At 47.2% G+C, this 19,175-nt stretch overlaps 1 protein-coding gene across 1 annotated transcript; it reads right to left on the bottom strand.

Moving 5' to 3' along the window:
• Window positions 1-11,835: 11,835 nt before the first annotated feature.
• LOC311321000 (annexin A2-like) lies at window positions 11,836-19,015 on the bottom strand. The gene is made up of 13 exons (XM_084452867.1): window positions 18,949-19,015; window positions 17,918-17,976; window positions 17,726-17,816; window positions 17,198-17,292; window positions 16,480-16,593; window positions 16,151-16,241; window positions 15,502-15,581; window positions 15,311-15,370; window positions 14,648-14,741; window positions 13,156-13,251; window positions 12,657-12,715; window positions 12,311-12,433; window positions 11,836-12,207 (listed from the first exon to the last, which is right to left on the bottom strand). Exons 2-13 carry the CDS (start codon window positions 17,963-17,965, stop codon window positions 12,148-12,150), a joined length of 1,011 nt encoding a protein of 336 aa, XP_084308993.1. The 5' UTR covers window positions 17,966-17,976; window positions 18,949-19,015; the 3' UTR covers window positions 11,836-12,147.
• Between the last annotated feature and the right edge of the window lie 160 nt (window positions 19,016-19,175).

Below are 19,175 nucleotides of genomic sequence, written 5' to 3'. Positions count from 1 at the left end.
TATTATTAAAATGAACACCTTGTTCCATTATCCATGAGGAGCAGCAGCAGTTAATGTGCCCCTCTTGTGGTCCATCTGCTGGCCAGACCTGACAGCAACCTAGCCGGACGTGTCCCCGATGATGAGAGACTTAAAGAGAAACAGTGAAAAAAAAGAAAGAAAACGAGGTAATTACCTCATACAGTACATACATTTTTTGGCAGGAGGTGTGGGGGGGGGCGTGGCAATGACTCCCCTAAGCATTGATATTTCTGTGTATAATTAGGCCAAACATGCCAGGGTCTTGGGCTGTGTGTTCGAGGACAGGGAGGCCTCTGGTCTTTGATGGAATCAGAGATGTCAGGCAGACATGAAGAGACCACAGCATCGGTGGTGTTGTGTTTATGGGGCATGCGGAGAGGAGCGTCTCCTTCAGCTCTCCTCTCTCTCTCTCCTCACAGCTCTCCTCTCTCTCTCTCCTCACAGCTCTCCTCTCTCCTTCATGCATCTCCGTTTGATTGATTATTTAATACCAACGCTCTTCCTCACCAATCAGAGTGTAGCCAGCGAGCAAAAGGCAAATATCGAGTGAGCGGCGGTCTGCGGGATGGATCCCCCGATGTTTTTGAAGCTCTTCAGAGTAGCCGAAGGCCAGGAGTACATCTTCACGCTTTCATATCCTGTTTTAATATTTCTCCCCATTTTAATGATGTACTTCCTATCCCTGAGTAGAGTTCTATGTAGCCAGTCCTCATGCCAGAGAGGGCATTTTTTCCTTTTCCTTTGAAATAAAATGTAAGTATATATTTAGTTTCATAGTTTAAAGGCTTGCAGGCCATGGCAGAAATACAAATTTGCACTTTCATGTGCAAGTATATTGACGGTTGGCTGGCTATAGACAAAACGCTAACAATACATTAATAAACAATTTGCAAACTTTCCCTTTCTTCTTTCCTTTAAAGCTTGGCGGGAGGAACCTGCTGTCAGATTTCTGATGTAACACTGTTCTCCAGTTCCTACTTCACTCACTACTTCCTTCACCTCATTGAAGGAGCTTCCTGTTGGCCCCGCCCCCCTGTACTGAATGGTCTCCGCTCCAAAATCCTCAATTCCATGTTTGGTGTGGCATTCATTTATTAACTTATGTCTCTGGTATACGTATAACCTGTTGGCATTTTGTGGGTGTAATCCAGTGATAATATCCAGTGATAAAATGAAAAGAGAGAGAGAGAGACAGAGAGAGAGAGGAAGAGAGATGAGGGAATCTATTAACTGGTACTCGTTGGAGCCTCTGTGTGTTAGGAGCCCATCTACGTCCAGAGCAGAGCACCAGTATGGCTCAGCTGCAAGGGCGCCTCTCTGGCCAGAAGTTGAAATATCAACGCTAATAGCAGAGAAACCTCCCTCAGAAAACGACAATCAAATCAAAAAGCAGCAGTTGGCGCAGTCAGCTGTCATTCCTATGGCCAGAGGTGTTTGAGGCCCAGGTATGAAAGCCTGCTCTTTGATGTCCTCTGCCCCAGCGAGGGCTGCTCCCCTTTAAACCCATCTATATAACGAAGGGGTTTTATCACGACCTGTCAGTGTCCGTTACGGGCCACCGCCTTCTACTTCCTGTCCCGCCCCCTCAGGCTCTAGATCTAAATATACCTGCGTCTCTGATTTCCCTCACAAGACAGCGGAGCCACTTGAAAGGCGTAAAGTTAGCATATTCAACGTTTCATATTCAATATGGAGGAGCAGGGCGTAGTAGCACTCCTGAATTCAAAAGGTCGTTCTCTCTCTCTCTCTCTCTCTCTCTCTCCTCGTCATTTGCATTGTTTCACGGCGGGACAATCGGCGGCCATGTAAGGGAGGGACTGGAGATGGAAATGAGCTGCTGGATGAAAGACTGGAGAAACATGAACACCACGTTGTTGTGTGAGTGTTTGTGTGGTGGAGGGTCTGTATAGGGCCTAGTTTCCGCCATCGCAGAGTTATAACATGGTTGTCAGACCTAGGGTAGGCCTATCGACAGTATTGCCTCATTGTTTCGAACTCTGCCAAAGACGCTGTAAGGGAAATATCTGTTTCCTCCCCCCACTGAAAGCAGAGATGGCTGTGGAAAATCTGCTGGTTCAGTCTCTCTCTCTGTCTCTCTCTGTCTCTGGGCATAGCTTTGATCAGTCTCCACCTCAAGTGTTATCCTGGAGGTATCGCCGCACTCCTATTCTCCATGGCTGATCCTTCTTCCTGTCTCTGTCTCTCTGTGTTTTAGACAAGCCGCAGTTAGGAGGCTGCAGGATTCGCCCTGAGAACATTGGAATAGCCCCTCTGGTGGTGCTGCTCCTGCTAAGCTCTCCAGCGGATTGCCTCATGAATATTTCTCCTGTTTTGGAATGTACTTGGATTTCTACCCAGTGGTACAGAGAAAGAAAAAGGTGCTTTTGTGAGTCGAAAAAAAAACAAAAAAAAACATGCAGAATTTGAGACGGCACCGACACGGTACTGCACATGCTGTCTTACTTTACTCTGGTGGTGTGCGTGCGTGCGTGCGTGCGTGCGTGCGTGCGTGTGTGCGTGCGTGTGTGTGTGTGTGTGCGTGCGTGCATGTGTGCGTGCGTGCATGTGTGTGTGTGTGTATATGTATTTTTAGCCGTGTACCCAGAGGATTGTAAAGGTCAGAGGTGGTTCCGTGGATGTACAGGACATGTGTTGTCTTTGACGAGCTGCTGGGCCGGGCTAACCAGGGAAGAGGACACACAGGCACTGAACTGGTTAACTAAATAATTGCACACACACAGCAGATTCCATGGGCTCGGGCAATATCGCTCCGCCAGCCACCGGTGGCACTTTTTACTAAGAAATGCGCTTTGTGTGTCAAGTGAGTACATAGAAGACCATTTCCGCCGGCAGCCAAAGGAATGAAAAGAAACAGACAAATACTTTCTCTTTTTTGAGGCAGAGAGCTGAAGGCTGTGACAACCGTCTTGTGTGCTATTTCTGCGCTCATTTCCATATCCATGGCCACCTGAGGGAGGTCAGCCGGTACTGGCCAACAGGACCCCTGGTGACAGGGACAGACTCACAGAATCCCACTGTCCTCCTCCTACACCCAACACCATCCTCCTATACCCAACACCATTCACCATCCTCCTACACCCAACGCCATTCACCATCCTCCTATACCCAACACCATTTACCATCCTCCTATACCCAACACCATTCACCATCCTCCTACACCCAACGCCATTCACCATCCTCCTATACCCAACACCATTCACCATCCTCCTACACCATTCACCATCCTCCTACACCCAACACCATTCACCATCCTCCTACACCCAACACCATTCACCATCCTCCTATACCCAACACCATTCACCATCCTCCTACACCCAACGCCATTCACCATCCTCCTACACCCAACGCCATTCACCATCCTCCTATACCCAACGCCATTCACCATCCTCCTACACCCAACGCCATTCACCATCCTCCTATACCCAACACCATTCCACCCACCAGGGGAGTAAATCCCCTTTAAAAGTTTCAAATGAAGAATGACATACTCCCGCACACTTTTTCTCTGCTTTTAATCTGCCAACGTTTCGGTTAGACCTTCATCAGGACATATTTTTGTTTTTAGTGTGTGCGGGAGTAAGAAATAGAATAGTAGCCTACAGATGTAGGTTATTCAAGATACGTGTCTGGCAAGAAATAGAATAGTGGCCTACAGATGTAGGCTATTCAAGATAAGTGTCTGGCAAGAAATATAATAATAGTTTACAAATGTATTCAAGTGTCTGGCAAGAAATGAAAACAAACTTTAACTTTAATAAATACAAGTACAGGTCCAGGGCAGGCTTACATTAGTGATGCACATCTTGAAGCTCAAATAAAATAAAGTACAAATGTAGGCTATTCAAGATAAAAAATAAAAGTAAGGAAAAAAGATTTGCACTAACTGTTAAAATATATAAAAATGTACAGTATAGAAACCACTGTTTGAATTTGTATGATGAAAATGTTAGTTATGGAATAGTCTCACAACATTTAGAGACGTGAATAGTTATGGAAATAAAAAATGTCATTTTCAGAAATATTGCACTTTCCTATAGTTAAAGTAGTAGCACTTGATAGTTGAAGTGGCCCTCCTATGAGATGATGATACCAGCAGTGGCCCCAAACCAATTTGAGTTTGAGACCCCTGCTCTAGCTGGAGACTGTAGGGGCATATAGCCATGCAACTACTTATTATTCTGATACCAGTAATTGTGTCATTTGAAGCTACTGGCCTGATTGACGTGAAAAGCCAGGTTGGGGCGCTGGGTGGACCGAGGGGAGGGAGGGGAGAGAGTCCAAGACAGCAGCATCCCAGCAGGCGGTCTAATAGCAGCCTTCCGTCCACATTCACTGGCCTAGCATGCACTGCACAATTGAGCCATAATTGGGCTGGTCACCTGTAGGCAGCCAGCACAGTGGGGTGTATACATTGTGCACAGAAGCCTGCCTGTTCCTTGTGTGTGAGGAACTATTTCTGTAAAGCCAGCTGGAGAAGTGATTTATTGTGGAGTGCATAATGTAGTTAAGTGACTGGATGTGTTCAGTCAGACCTTTATGGTAAGAGTTGGGAGATGGGATCAGAGGAGGGAGTGTTCTGTTGTCTGGTTCTCCATCCAACAGCCTGTCTGGCCAGTGTGCTGTCCCAGCAGTCTCAGCACCTTCACCCGGGTGCTTCTGCCCCTTATCTCCAACAGAGCAGGTGTAGGAGGAAGCTGACCTCCTCTTCGGATATGCACTTACATTTTTATTTATTTTGCTGGCATGACCTAAAAGGGTTAATATTCATTAATTTGGAATCAAATACATTATACAGGACTTCCTTTATGAATAAACATTGGAGAATGCAAATTTGATGTATTTGATTTGAATATTTGGCATGAAATCTCTCAAACCCCTATTTTTCTGTGATTTTGGGAATAAGGGAGTAAATATCAGTAAATGCTCAAGGGATATGACCGGGCCCCCTCCTGTGTTCAGAAGAGGGAACCCCAAGATACAAGAATCAGCAGAGAAAAAAACTTTACCCGACAAAACCAGGTTCATCAAAATAGAAGCCTGAGACTCCCGGACTATCTCCTCCTCCTACACCCAACACTATCCTCCTCCTCCTCCTACACCCAACACCATCCTGCTCCTCCTCCTACACCCAACACTATCCTCCTCCTCCTCCTACACCCAACACCATCCTGCTCCTCCTCCTACACCCAACACTATCCTCCTCCTACACCCAACACCATCCTCCTCCTCCTCCTCCTACACCCAACACCATCCTCCTCCTCCTCCTACACCCAACACTATCCTCCTCCTACACCCAACACCATCCTCCTCCTCCTCCTACACCCAACACTATCCTCCTCCTACACCCAACACCATCCTCCTCCTACACCCAACACCATCCTGCTCCTCCTCCTACACCCAACACTATCCTCCTCCTACACCCAACACCATTCACCATCCTCCTATACCCAACACCATCCTCCTCCTCCTACACCCAACACCATTCACCATCCTCCTACACCCAACACCATTCACCATCCTCCTACACCCAACACCATTCACCATCCTCCTACACCCAACGCCATTCACCATCCTCCTACACCCAACACCATTCACCATCCTCCTCCTACACCCAACACCATTCTCCTCCTCCTCCTACACCCAACACCATTCTCCTCCTCCTCCTACACCCAACACCATCCTCCTCCTCTTCCTCCTATACCCAACACCATTCACCATCTTCCTACACCCAACACCATTCACCATCCTCCTACACCCAACACCATCCTCCTACACCCAACACCATTCTCCTCCTCCTCCTATACCCAACACCATCCACCATCCTCCTACACCCAACACCATCCACCATCCTCCTACACCCAACACCATCCACCATCCTCCTACACCCAACACCATTCACCATCCTCCTATACCCAACACCATTCACCATCCTCCTACACCCAACACCATCCTCCTCCTCCTCCTACACCCAACACCATTCACCATCCTCCTATACCCAACACCATCCTCCTCCTCCTACACCATCCTCCTACACCCAACACCATTCACCATCCTCCTACACCCAACACCATTCACCATCCTCCTACACCCAACACCATTCACCATCCTCCTACACCCAACACCATTCTCCTCCTCCTCCTACACCCAACACCATCCTCCTCCTCTTCCTCCTTCTATACCCAACACCATTCACCATCTTCCTACACCCAACACCATCCTCATATACCCAACACCATTCTCCTCCTTCTCCTATACCCAACACCATTCACCATCCTCCTACACCCAACACCATCCACCATCCTCCTACACCCAACACCATTCACCATCCTCCTACACCCAACACCACCGTTCTCCTCCTCCTACACCCAACACCATCCTCCTCCTCCTCCTACACCCAACACCATCCTCCTACACCCAACACCACCCTTCTCCTCCTCCTACACCCAACACCATCCTCCTCCTCCTACACCCAACACCATTCACCATCCTCCTACACCCAACACCACCCTTCTCCTCCTCCTACACCCAACACCATCCTCCTCCTCCTCCTACACCCAACACTATCCTCCTCCTCCTACACCCAACACCATTCCCAGTCGTCCCTGGCGACGTCGAGCCTCTCAGACAGAGGGAGAGAAACGAACAGAGAAAAGGAAGAAAACAACAGGATCTTTTCTTTCTATTCCTCCATCTCTCTCTCTCCATCTCTGACTTCTCCCTCTTCAAAGCGTGCAACTCTCTCCACTGCCCTAGGGTTAATTAACATGAACCAAGCAGTGAATGATCACAGAGAATAAGAAATCTCCAAAGGTTAAGTGTCACATGGGAAACGTGTTGTCAGCAGTGGAGTTTTTTTTTATTTTTACCTCTGTTCTTTCAAAGTCAAATGAGAGAGAAGCGTGGAGAGAAAGGGAATTTAGATTCCCCTTCTAAAACTTTGTATTTCTGCTGTCAGAAATGAGCAGGCTTCAGTTTGGGTTCAAACAATGTTTCTCATCGCAAGACATGTTGGGAAGGAAAGAAAAGGTACAGTTTTCAAAAGGTTGGTTTTGAAGGTTGAACTATTTAAGAAAATGTTTATGTTTCATTGCAGATTTTGCAGAATGCAATTTCATCCACAGATACTATGATCAGCTAAGACCACTGAAAAAAGTACATGTAGCAAAGTTTATCATTGTTTTCAATGACCTCAAAATTACTGTTTGAAAATGTATTGATTCTTGAAAATTAATTGTGATCCATGGATACTCTGAATAGCTGATCTTCCAGAGATGGAAGAGATTCTCGGCGTCATAATTAACACAGCTCTCACCCTTCCTTGTGGCTTCAGTCTGACATTTGGTTCATGCTTGAGTGTCCGCCTGGCTGATTCCCATCTCTTGTATGAGGGTGAGGTTTTGCTTGTGTGTGTGTGTGTGTGTGTGTGTGTGAGTGTGTGTGTGTGTGTGTGTGTGTGTGTGTGTTTGAGACTTAGCGGGGATCCAGTGCCCAGCTTGACAAGGACGCTGGTGACATGCTTTGCCTCCAGGAGATGGGATTAAGGCAGCATGACAATTGTGTATTAAAGGCCCTCTCAGTCAATCCCACTGTTCTCCCAGGTTACAGGTTCAATGCCAAATGCTCAAATATGGACGGACACAAGCTTGAGGGGGCAGTTTGTCATGTTTGCGTCCTTACAAGGTGCATTACACATAAAAGGTCATTGCCCCCTCACAAATGTGGGTGCCGAAAGAAATTCATATATATTTTTGACAGCATTGATTATCCCAATATTGATCTATCACCTGTCTGGGGCACATTATTTTTCAGAGTGGACAGAGCTTACAGAACGCAGCTTAATTGGTGGCTATCATTCCTACTTGTCTAAACTTGATAGGGATTGCACATCAAATGACTCATGTAAGTAAACATGAATATGCAACTTCCCATGATGTTTGTCTTCCTCCAGTGATCATCTATGACTGATTACCAGTGAGCTGTGTCACTGTGCACACAGCCACACACCCACGTGTGCAAACAATCTCAGAGCTGGCGAAGCCCCTGCCAGGTGATTACAACCACTTCACAGCCAATCTGCATTAGTGTGGCTGGCTTCGAGCCACACACACACACAAACACACACACACGCAAACACACGCAAACGCAAAAACACACACACACACACACACACAAACACACACCTCATGTATGATATTTTTACCACACGCATTCAGTTTCCTTCACTGGATGCGGACCCAGGAAAACTTGAGTGCCACTTCCTTTTTTCAGTCACAAAGCACACCTTACATGGAGAGGACTGCTCTGTTGTGCTCCAGACAGAACCAGAGGCTCAGCTCCAGTGGGATTCAATGGGTACAGCAGGAGGTGGCGGTGTCAGAAGGCCTGTCAGCTGATGCTGGATGGTGGGAAGCGAGTCACGGGAGAGAGAGAGTGAGAGAGAGAGAGAGAGAGAACTATGAGTACCGAACCCAGGGAGACGGAAAGAGAGAGAGTGTTGAGGTTATGGAGTACCAGGGAAAGAGAAAGAAAGAGAGAGAGAGAGAGAACTATGGGAACCACCGATTCCAGGGAGACGGAGAGAGAGAGAGAGTGTTGAGGTTATGGAGCAGCAAGGAGAGAGAAAGAAAGAGAGAGAGACAGAGAGAAAGAGAAGGGAGGTGAACCTGCCACAGGGCACTCCTCATATCCCCTCAGTGCATGGAGAAAAAGAGGGGGGGGGGGCAGCACAATGAACAGTCAGCATCCAAGTCCAGCCCAGAGCATCAGATAGTGCTGACACCGTAAACTTTTAATTTAAGTCCATGTCTGTGGGTTCACTTTTGAACAAACTGAAACATGAGGGGAACTTACAGGTAACAGAGACCCTATCAGGCCAATGTGAGACTGTACACACCCGTTAAAAGCAGATTCAGGCTGGAGGATAAACTCGGAACACCTCTACAGGATAAGGCTACTCTGTTTCCGAGAATGTTTTTATTTATTTATTTATTTATAGCCTTTATTTAACCAGGTGAAAGCCCATTGAGACACTGGGTCTCTTTTTCAAGGGTGACCTGGCCAAGAAAGCAGCAGTCATTCATTTGGACCTGCCACATCTGACAGAAGCTGAGCTCTTCATGAGAAGCCATGCCTGTATCGGCCTACGCTGCTCTTTTCTAAGCCTCTCTGTTTGCCTTTGTGTGAAATGATGGGCTGACTGCAGCCAAGAGCCCAGAAGGAGACAGGCTTTATCTCTCTGTCTGTTGCGTCGGTTCCGTCGTCAGTCTGTCTGCCGCACAAAGAAGGGAAGAGGGGCCACGGCTCGACTCCCCTGCCTCCTCAGGCCCCTCGGCTCCAGCCTCATGAAAGGAAGCGGCCCTGCCGACGCCGCGGGGCGGAGGGTCCCAGCTCTGCGGTCGGAGGAGGGGCCGACGCGCACGCCGAGAAACGAGCGCCGGGAGTCAGGAGAGGGAGCCATCCTCCGCACGCGACGGTGCCGGCGGGCCCTCAGGGCGGCGGCCTCTTATTTACCATATACAGGATCCTCCCCGGCCCTAATGAGCCATCGTACTCAGCTTCACAGAGACAAGAGGCCGCGCGCTTTCAATGGAGAATCCTGCGATGGATTAAATAACAATAATTAAGAAAATATTAATCAAACTCGTGCCTCTCTGCTCCTTCCCTGTTGAGGGAGCGCGTCTTCCAGCCTAGCCCGTAGGAGGACTCGTTTGTACTATGCCAGCGACCCATTGGGAATGCTGCAGGCCAGTGCACGCATACAAACACATGCACAGGTCGCATAGGAGGACCTTCTTGGTCTTGTCTGTAATTAAACACCCTGTGGTACTCCGCACATGCATGTAATTAGTCTGGGTTCAGGAATGGCAGAGAGAGGGTGAGTGACTACAGAGCTGCTGATGCTCAGATCTGTTTAGAAAAGCTGGGAATAAACAAACGAGAAGCAGTGACTAATATCTTCCCCATGTTGGTCTACAGTCGGCGTGTCTGGCGGGCCAAACAGCTGTAGTGTGAAATTTTAATGCTCTGTTACAGCTTCCCCCCCCCCCCCAAACTGGTACAAAGTAGTGGAGGACAGAGGAGAGCGCTGGTATGAACTTTCTCTCCATCGCAGGCTGCGCCCGTAAAGCTCACACTCGTCTGGTTAAAGCCTCGGGTGAAAGGTCATAGGTCACCGACATGTAGCACGTGCAGTGACTCCTGTCAGAAACACGCCGTTCCTTTCAAATCCCCAAATCACAGCATTCATCTAAACATGGAGGTACTACTGTAACTGTAAGACAAATTCCTCTCATCATCAGTTGCTAGGAAAACGTCATCATTACTCCCCTCCGTTTAGGTTTTAGCATGCCTGTCATTTGACTCCTGTCGTAGTGTTTACGGCCAGTGCCGGTCTACCGCGCCTCCCTCCGCGTGCCCCGTGTTTGACATTCACAGGCTTAGCGTCCTCTTCGGGATGATGAAGTGCCGGCGTTTGGGACGGTAAATTGCATCGTTTCAATCGAGGAGAGAGAGAGATAGAGAGAGTTCCCCTTGGGTCGGCAGCAGGTCCCCGTGGGCCGGCCTTGAACGGAACAGCATGTTGTACATCCACATAAAAAGAGGGAAATATGGGAGGTACTCTCCTCTTTATGATGCACAGATTAATCTGTCTCTGGACCTGCACGTAAATCTCAGCCCTTGCTTTGCAAAATAGTTTTACCTTACTTTACACTATATTTTATATTTTATTGGCAATAAACATAAACCATCACAAAGGGGTAATGTTCTCATCAATATGATTACAAAATGATCATAAATTCCGAGGCTTATAAAGTTTTGAGGGAATTTCTCCTCTGTTAGTCAGCCATTGAATAAGAGCCACACGTCTCCGAATGAATTAGACTTTCATTAGTATGCATCTGCCTGAAACAAATTACAATAACGATGCAAGACGATGTGCTATTATAACCTATATGGTTTCATGATCCTAAGATCACACTGTCTGTGTAGATGGCAAGACACAAAACACATTTCTTAGATGTAGTGCAAATAACAAGTCCTCTAATACAACCATCCGGGTCTCTATACTCTGTTGTGATTAGCAGTCATCACAGCATGCTGTGGTACAGAGCTCGTCTTTTGGGGCCGTTTGCTTGTGCTCTAGAACTGCCTTGTCAACACTGTGGCGGATCTTTCATCCTGAGAGACCTCAAACTAAACAGCAGAAACGCACCGTATAGTAGCTTGTTTAGTAATATGCAAATCATCCTTGCTGGAGGTTAAATTAACATTTTTAATTAAAATATTAGCACCAAACAAACACAGCAAAACACACTGATTAAATAATTCTTATGAAGCCTTTAACTGGAAATTGGAGGGTGATTATAGACTTCTTATCACAAAATTCCCGCTGTAATCTATTTCAAATGATTGAATAACCCCCCAAAAGGTGAGCTTGTAGTTTTTCAATACAGAGCAAATGTACTCTTATTTTAAAATATTAAAATAACTTAATCTTCAGAATTAGCATATTCTTATTCAAAGGAGACTAGGCCTACCATCTGTTCCCTGTGCAAGTTAAGTTACCAGAATCTAGATTTAGACTTCTGTTTTTATTTAACACTTTTCCCTCTGATAATTAGGGAATGAGATGAATAAAATGTTATTCATGATCAAATATTTCACTTTATTAAAAAAAAAAGAAGCAAAAAGAGTATACATCAAAGCCTTGCCTCAGCACACTGCAGATAGTTTCAGGCCATGGAGCAGCAGCAGTTTGTACTTCTCTAGCGCACTCTAGTGGACAGTTCTATCAATTGTATGTTGGAACAAACCTGTAAATGGGTCATGATGATACACTGAAAAATAATATGTAGAACACTTCAACAAAGTCATTTTATATATTTTTTTATAGTTTGTTTTTTCACAAACATAAGGAGTGTTTTCATGTCTTCATCTTTTGAAAAGCAGAATGATATATACTATCCAGACAGGGATGTCTAGTATGACTGGGTATGAGCAAGGCTTTGGCCTTCTAAAGCATCTGTGCAGTACGGGAAGCTGACCCTGAGCTGCTGGGGGTGTGTGGTCCACTGGTCAAGCCTCCCAGCCATGGACCCAGAGTCTTCAGTCATCTCCCCCACACAGACCCAGCAGGGCCTTCTGGTAGTCCCCCTTGGTGTGCTCCTGGAGGACAGACAGACACACAGCTGGTCAGGCTGACCGTACGTGTACAGCGGACTTAACGTACACGTGTACTGGCAGGGCGGTGTGAGCGTGCGTCACTTACAGCGATAGTCTGGTACAGGGACTTGGCGTTGTGGTTCTTAAACTCGGAGCGGATCTTCATGAGGTCCACCTCGCAGCGTGACACCATGATCCTGGTCACCATCTTCTCCTTGGCCCCCTTGCTCTGCGGAAGGAGGAGAGTGAAACGCAGAGTGAGCCCAGCGCAGCTGCATGATGCAACCCCGGTGTAAGACGCCCGCCGCCGCCAGCCCGCCCACCCCCGCTGTATTCCTGGGAGGAATATTCCACTTTCCATGAGCCGGTGCAGTTTGTACATCTGCTCGCTAAAAGTTGAATCCTTAAAATAACAAAGAATTGATGTAAAAAAGAACCTAAAATATAATTACCTTCATGGCTTCACTGAGTCTGTTGGCAAAGTACAGCTGTTTGTTCTCGAAGCACTCAACTAGAGCACAACAGAAAGAGATGGACGCATGAATAACCTGAAACTAGAAAGGAGTTTCTACTTTCTAATTTAGTAAAATTTTGTTATGGTTTTATGATGTCAGTATTTTATATAGTTGTACTGGTGGTTGGCAGCCTACTGACAGTTTGTAATTTTGTAGTGTTCTGTCTATTTGTATTGTACTATGTTTGTAAGTCATGTATGTAGGACGTGAATTGTGCTCAGCCTTCTTGGCCAGATCACTCTTGTAAAAGAGACCTTGGTCTCAATGGGTTTTTACATTTTCTGGTTAAATAAAGATTCGAATGATTGATTGACTTTCAGTTCCAAGTGCTGATTGATGAGGGGTTATGGAGCCCGAGACCAATGATTTAGGTTTGAGCATCAGTCAGTGAGCAACTATGAAGTGACATAGTTTCTGAATAATAAGGTCTGTCTACCCAGCGTGAGGAAGGACTTCTCCAGGTCTCCCTTCACCTCCTTGCGGATGCTCTCCTTTATGTCGTAGGGGCTGTAGCTCTTGTATCTGTCGAACACTAGAAGACGGAAGGACAATAGTTAGCTATGACCCATAACCCTGTCACCGAACTATCACTATGACCCATAATAACCCTGTCACCGAACTATCACTATGACCCATAACCCTGTCACCGAACTATCACTATGACCCATAACCCTGTCACCGAACTATCACTATGACCCATAATAACCCTGTCACCGAACTATCACTATGACCCATAACCCTGTCACCGAACTATCACTATGACCCATAATAACCCTGTCACCAAACTATCACTATGACCCATAACCCTGTCACCGAACTATCACTATGACCCATAATAACCCTGTCACCAAACTATCACTATGACCCATAACCCTTTCCCCGAACTATCACTATGACCCATAATAACCCTGTCACCGAACTATCACTATGACCCATAATAACCCTGTCACCGAACTATCACTATGACCCATAATAACCCTGTCACCGAACTATCACTATGACCCTTAACCCTGTCACCGAACTATCAGTATAACCCATAACCCTGTCACCAAACTATCACTATGACCCATAACCCTGTCACCGAACTACTGTAGCACTACGACCCATAACCCTGTCACCGAACTACTGTAACACTACGACCCATAACCCTGTCACCGAACTACTGTAGCACTACGACCCATAACCCTGTCACTGAACTACTGTAGCCCTACGACCCATAACCCTGTCATCGAACTACTGTAGCCCTACGACCCATAACCCTGTCATCGAACTACTGTAGCCCTACGACCCATAACCCTGTCACTGAACTATCAAACAGACGGTAGTAACTCCTGACATGGACAGAGTCAGGAGCACCTCAGTATGCTTCAATAAACTGGGATGTAGATCTATGATATCTGTGGTTAACTGGGATGTAGGCCTATGGTATCTGTGGTTAACTGGGATGTAGGTCTATGGTATCTGTGGTTAACTGGGATGTAGGCCTATGGTATCTGTGGTTAACTGGGATGTAGGTCTATGGTATCTGTGGTTAACTGGGATGTAGGTCTATGGTATCTGTGGTTAACTGGGATGTAGGCCTATGGTATCTGTGGTTAACTGGGATGTAGGCCTATGGTATCTGTGGTTAACTGGGATGTAGGCCTATGGTATCTGTGGTTAACTGGGATGTAGGTCTGTGTTATCTACGGTGTGAACTGGGATGTAGGTCTGTGTTATCTACGGTGTGAACTGGGATGTAGGTCTGTGTTATCTACAGTGTGAACTGGGATGTAGGTCTGTGTTATCTACAGTGTGAACTGGGATGTAGGTCTGTGTTATCTACGGTGTGAACTGGGATGTAGGTCTGTGTTATCTACAGTGTGAACTGGGATGTAGGTCTGTGTTATCTACAGTGTGAACTGGGTCTGGAGGCAGCATCCCAGTACCTTTCTTCAGGTGAGGGACGCTCCTCTCAGACATGATGGAGATCCAGGTGGCCACATCAGTGCCTTTCCTCTTCACCCCGGCCTCATACAGAGCCTGGAGACACACCGATGTTCAGTATCATCTACACAGAACATGTACTGAGCTAGCCTGGAGACACACCGATGTTCAGTATCATCTACACAGAACATGTACTGAGCTAGCCTGGAAAGACACCGATGTTCAGTATCATCTACACAGAACATGTACTGAGCTAGCCTAGAGAGACACCGATGTTCAGTATCATCTACACAGAACATGTACTGAGCTAGCCTGGAGAGACACCGATGTTCAGTATCATCTACACAGAACATGTACTGAGCTAGCCTGGAAAGACACCGATGTTCAGTATCATCTACACAGAACATGTACTGAGCTAGCCTAGAGAGACACCGATGTTCAGTATCATCTACACAGAACATGTACTGAGCTAGCCTGGAGAGACACAGATGTTCATTATCATCTACACAGAACATGTACTGAGCTAGCCTAGAGACACAGATGTTCAGTATCATCTTACATAATACATTATCCCAGAGTTTTCCTCGCAACCTGATAACTTACAGTCTCAAGTTTCATTCATTTGTGGGCTCGACCACAGGGCAGCGTTAGCTGATCATACTTACTCTGGCATCTAGATCAATCTTCTCATAGTCTACAACAGCGGACGAATCTGCCCTCTTCGCCTGTCCAGAAATAAGGGCTTTATTGAGGACATCGTTGAAATGCAGCATGAAACGACGGTACACGTGTCACCGGTCACCCGGAGAGGGGTCAGTGTTGTGATCTTAAGCTAAAGACAGCATGCTGGTCTCACCTGCACCAGGGCCAGCAGCAGCTTGGCGAAGTCTCCAGACGTGTCCCCCGCCACGTCCTTCTCCAGATCCTTCTTGAACACTGTGGAGGACAGGGCGGATCACTGACAGCGAGCTCTAGAAGTCGTGCGTTTCTGGAGCTCTCTCACGCCATGTTCAGACCGGATGCGAGAGCGCCGTGATGCATCAGTACTCAGGCGAGCGGGAGTCCGTTCGGTTCGCGGCAGAAGTGCTTTTCTCCTCGCCGGTAACCAAGTGCCGCCGCTGCTCTGCACTTTAATCACACGCGTTCGCCCGCGGCTCGCGGAAAAAATAGACCAGACGCCAAACAACCCGCAGCAGAGCGCGAGCCGGCCACGGAGCTTCTAACGCGACGCCCCGGTGTGAATGGTCACGTTGGTTAACGTGGGCGCCGCAAGGAAACGGGCTGCGCTTTCGCGTCTAGTCTGAACCCGCCATTATGGTGACAACACAGGACAGCTCTGCTGTGGGATGGACATGTACAGGTACAGTAGGACGTCTCTCCTGTAGGATGGACATGTACAGGTACAGTAGGACGTCTCTCCTGTAGGATGGACATGTACAGGTACAGTAGGACATCTCTCCTGTAGGATGGACATGTACATGTACAGTAGGACGTCTCTGACTTACACTCCTTGTACACAGCCTTGATCTCCAGCAGCTCCTCCTTGCTACGAGAGCACAGGATCTCAATCAGGGCCTCCTCGTCAGTCCCCAAACCCTGAGAGAGACGGAGAGGGTTAAACACTGTTTACACAACAAACACCACAGTCACGTTCCACGTCTGTTTTGCGGTTATAAGCATGAAGTAGTACAAAGAGTAGGTGATTCCATCGCTTATCCAGTGGCCCACTTATTGAGTTGGAAGCGGCAATCAGCACTCTACCAGTAGAGGGCAGTACAGTACTGGCCTGCAGTGCACAGCCGGCAGGAAGAGATGCGGTATGGCGCAGGTTTACCTTGATGCTACCTCTGATCTCCATGGCGTCAAACTGGGCTGTGCTCTTCATCAGTCCCAGGATCACGGTCTCCAGCGAGCCAGACAGGGCGGATTTCAGAGCTGAGATCATGTCCTACAAAAGACATTCAAGTTAGAGGACCATCATCTTTCATACGTTTTAACTGTTTAGTAATTCTTCTCAGTTAACTTTGTGGATGCACAGTATGATCATCCTGCAATTATCCAGTTTGATCGATTATTAAAGTGTTCCTGTTTAATTCCCTCAGCACTCTGAGTGACACTACAGTGCAGGTAGTGTTAGGGTTAGTGTTAGTGTTAGTTCTCTGATGGACAGTGCAGGTAGTGTTAGGGTTAGTGTTAGCTCTCTGATGGACAGTGCAGGTAGTGTTAGGGTTAGTGTTAGTTCTCTGATGGACAGTGCAGGTAGTGTTAGGGTTAGTGTTAGGGTTAGGGCTAGTTCTCTGATGGATAGTGCATGTAGTGTTAGTTCTCTGATGGACAGTGCAGGTAGTGTAAGGGTTAGTGTTAGTTCTCTGATGGACAGTGCATGTAGTGTTAGGGTTAGTGTTAGTTATCTGATGGACAGTGCAGGTAGTGTAAGGGTTAGTGTTAGCTCTCTGATGGACAGTGCAGGTAGGGCTAGTGTTAGGGTTACCTCTCTAACACAGTGCAGGTACAGTAGTGCACACTGGTTTGACTAGTTGACCCAGTCCTACCTTTTTGGTCCTCCTCTCATATGCAAAAGCGATCTCTCGCCTCTGGGAGTAGGTCCTTCTGGTCAGGACATCGATGATGGTTTGTTCTTCCACACCTGGTTTATCCATATACACATTTTAGGATTAAAATCAAAATATCTCCATACATCTTGGATTATCCAGCTAGAACTCCTAAAGAATCAACAGGTGGAGAAGTACTCCTGATGAATAAAGCGTTGGAGACGTGGACAAGCTTGTGTGTGCCTGCCTGGAGCAGGGCATGCTGGGATGCAGGCTGCTGCCAGCACTGAGGCGTTGCCTTGGGAACACTTCCCAGCTCGGTCTGATGGCTGACGGGCAGGAAACTGACTCACAAAAACCACAGCCTTGTAGGCCCGCACAAATACCACAGCCTTGTAGGCCCGCACAAATACCACAGCCTTGTATGCCCGCAGAGATCGGACAGAGCACCTTCTATAATATGCCTTTCAAGAACCCTGACCCCAGACTCAGAGGAACACACAGCTGAAGCTAAGGGGTTTTTCTTACCCTTGGTTTTGATAGCAGTCTCTATTCTGGCAGCATCCTTCTCGGGGTCGAAGTTCGGGATAGGCACTACTGTGGGGTAGGTGGTACAGGTCTGGAGATTTAGACAAGCAAACAATGTTATTTATCAGTGGGTCTCTTAATTCACGCAGGATGCGTAATTAAGGTAGGACGTTACACGTCCGTTATACTCACCCCCACATTAAGACTAAGTTGTCCCAGAAACTCAGACACCAGCGCCATTTTAACTTCTCCTGCGAAAGTCGATGAAAAAGGGGTCATTATAGTTATTATATGAGCTATTTCAGCTACCAGGGTGTGTGACACATGATAACTCAACAATATGTCTCAATCTCATCATGGTAACCCTTTCACAGAGGTGTTGCGCAAGTCTGTCGGACAGACTGTGCAAATGTCGTGTTTGCTGTGTGTGAGGACATCATTGCATTCCTGGGGGGAGTCCTGATAAGGACTTCCCCCTCACTGTCTGGCACACAGGAGCTGTGTGAAGAACTTCAGGCCACGGTGAGCGCCTGCAGCCAAGTCATATGACCCCGCGAGCCACGGGAGTGGTTCCGCTGCTCCACTTTGTTCAGATTTGATTACAGCAAGATTCATCAGTCAGACACGCAGCTCTGCTCTCTCATTAGGTTGATACCAAACACCACGGTCTCTCCCTTCATAGTCTAATGCTACTGCACTTTAATCAACAAGAAACAAGATCTGTGTCCAGATCCTTCTAGTCAGTATTGATAATCACTGACAAAGTAAAGCTATAATTATGAGAATGTGTTGACTTGTTGAATAAATATGGAGAATTAGAGAGAAAAAGAAAGTCTGGCGACCATCCCAAGAAGAAACCGGTGACCACACCCTGGAAAAAGTTGCACAGAGAGAGAGAGAGAGAGCTGAGGCACAAGGAGTGAATGAATCACTGGCCCGACCGCTCTGTCCACACAGCGGCACAGTGCTCATTTACAGTTCCACTCTGGGAAACTGTGCAGTAATGTCCAGTAATATCCACAATGAATGAATGAAGGACGTCTCAGTGAGTCTCCTGCATGCTCAGTGCACAATCAAGTTTATAACTCGCACATCTGTGACATTTTTATCATGCATGACTTGCTCGATCATGTATTATACTACTGTGTAATAAACTAAACTCTATGGTATCACAGAAAGCCAGGCAAATATTGAAATGAGACACTTAGGCATGTTGATCTTACCTGGCTACAGAGCTGAGATGATACACAGAACAGTCCTGGCAGTGTGAACAGTCCTGGCAGTGTGAACAGTCCTGGCAGTGTGAACGGGCATGGGAGCGGACCGGAGTGGGAGTGGTGGTTAAATAGCACAAGGGGCGTTTCACTGGACTTCAAACTCAACCCCTTCTCTCCTCCCCTGACTCGGAGCCCCGCCCCTCTCCAAACTTCCTCATGTGCAGTTCCATTTC

Source organism: Borostomias antarcticus (assembly GCF_949987555.1).
Source record: "Borostomias antarcticus genome assembly, chromosome: 18".
In the NCBI taxonomy this organism is placed as follows: domain Eukaryota; kingdom Metazoa; phylum Chordata; class Actinopteri; order Stomiiformes; family Stomiidae; genus Borostomias; species Borostomias antarcticus.
This window is presented reverse-complemented; position numbering and strand designations above follow the sequence as displayed.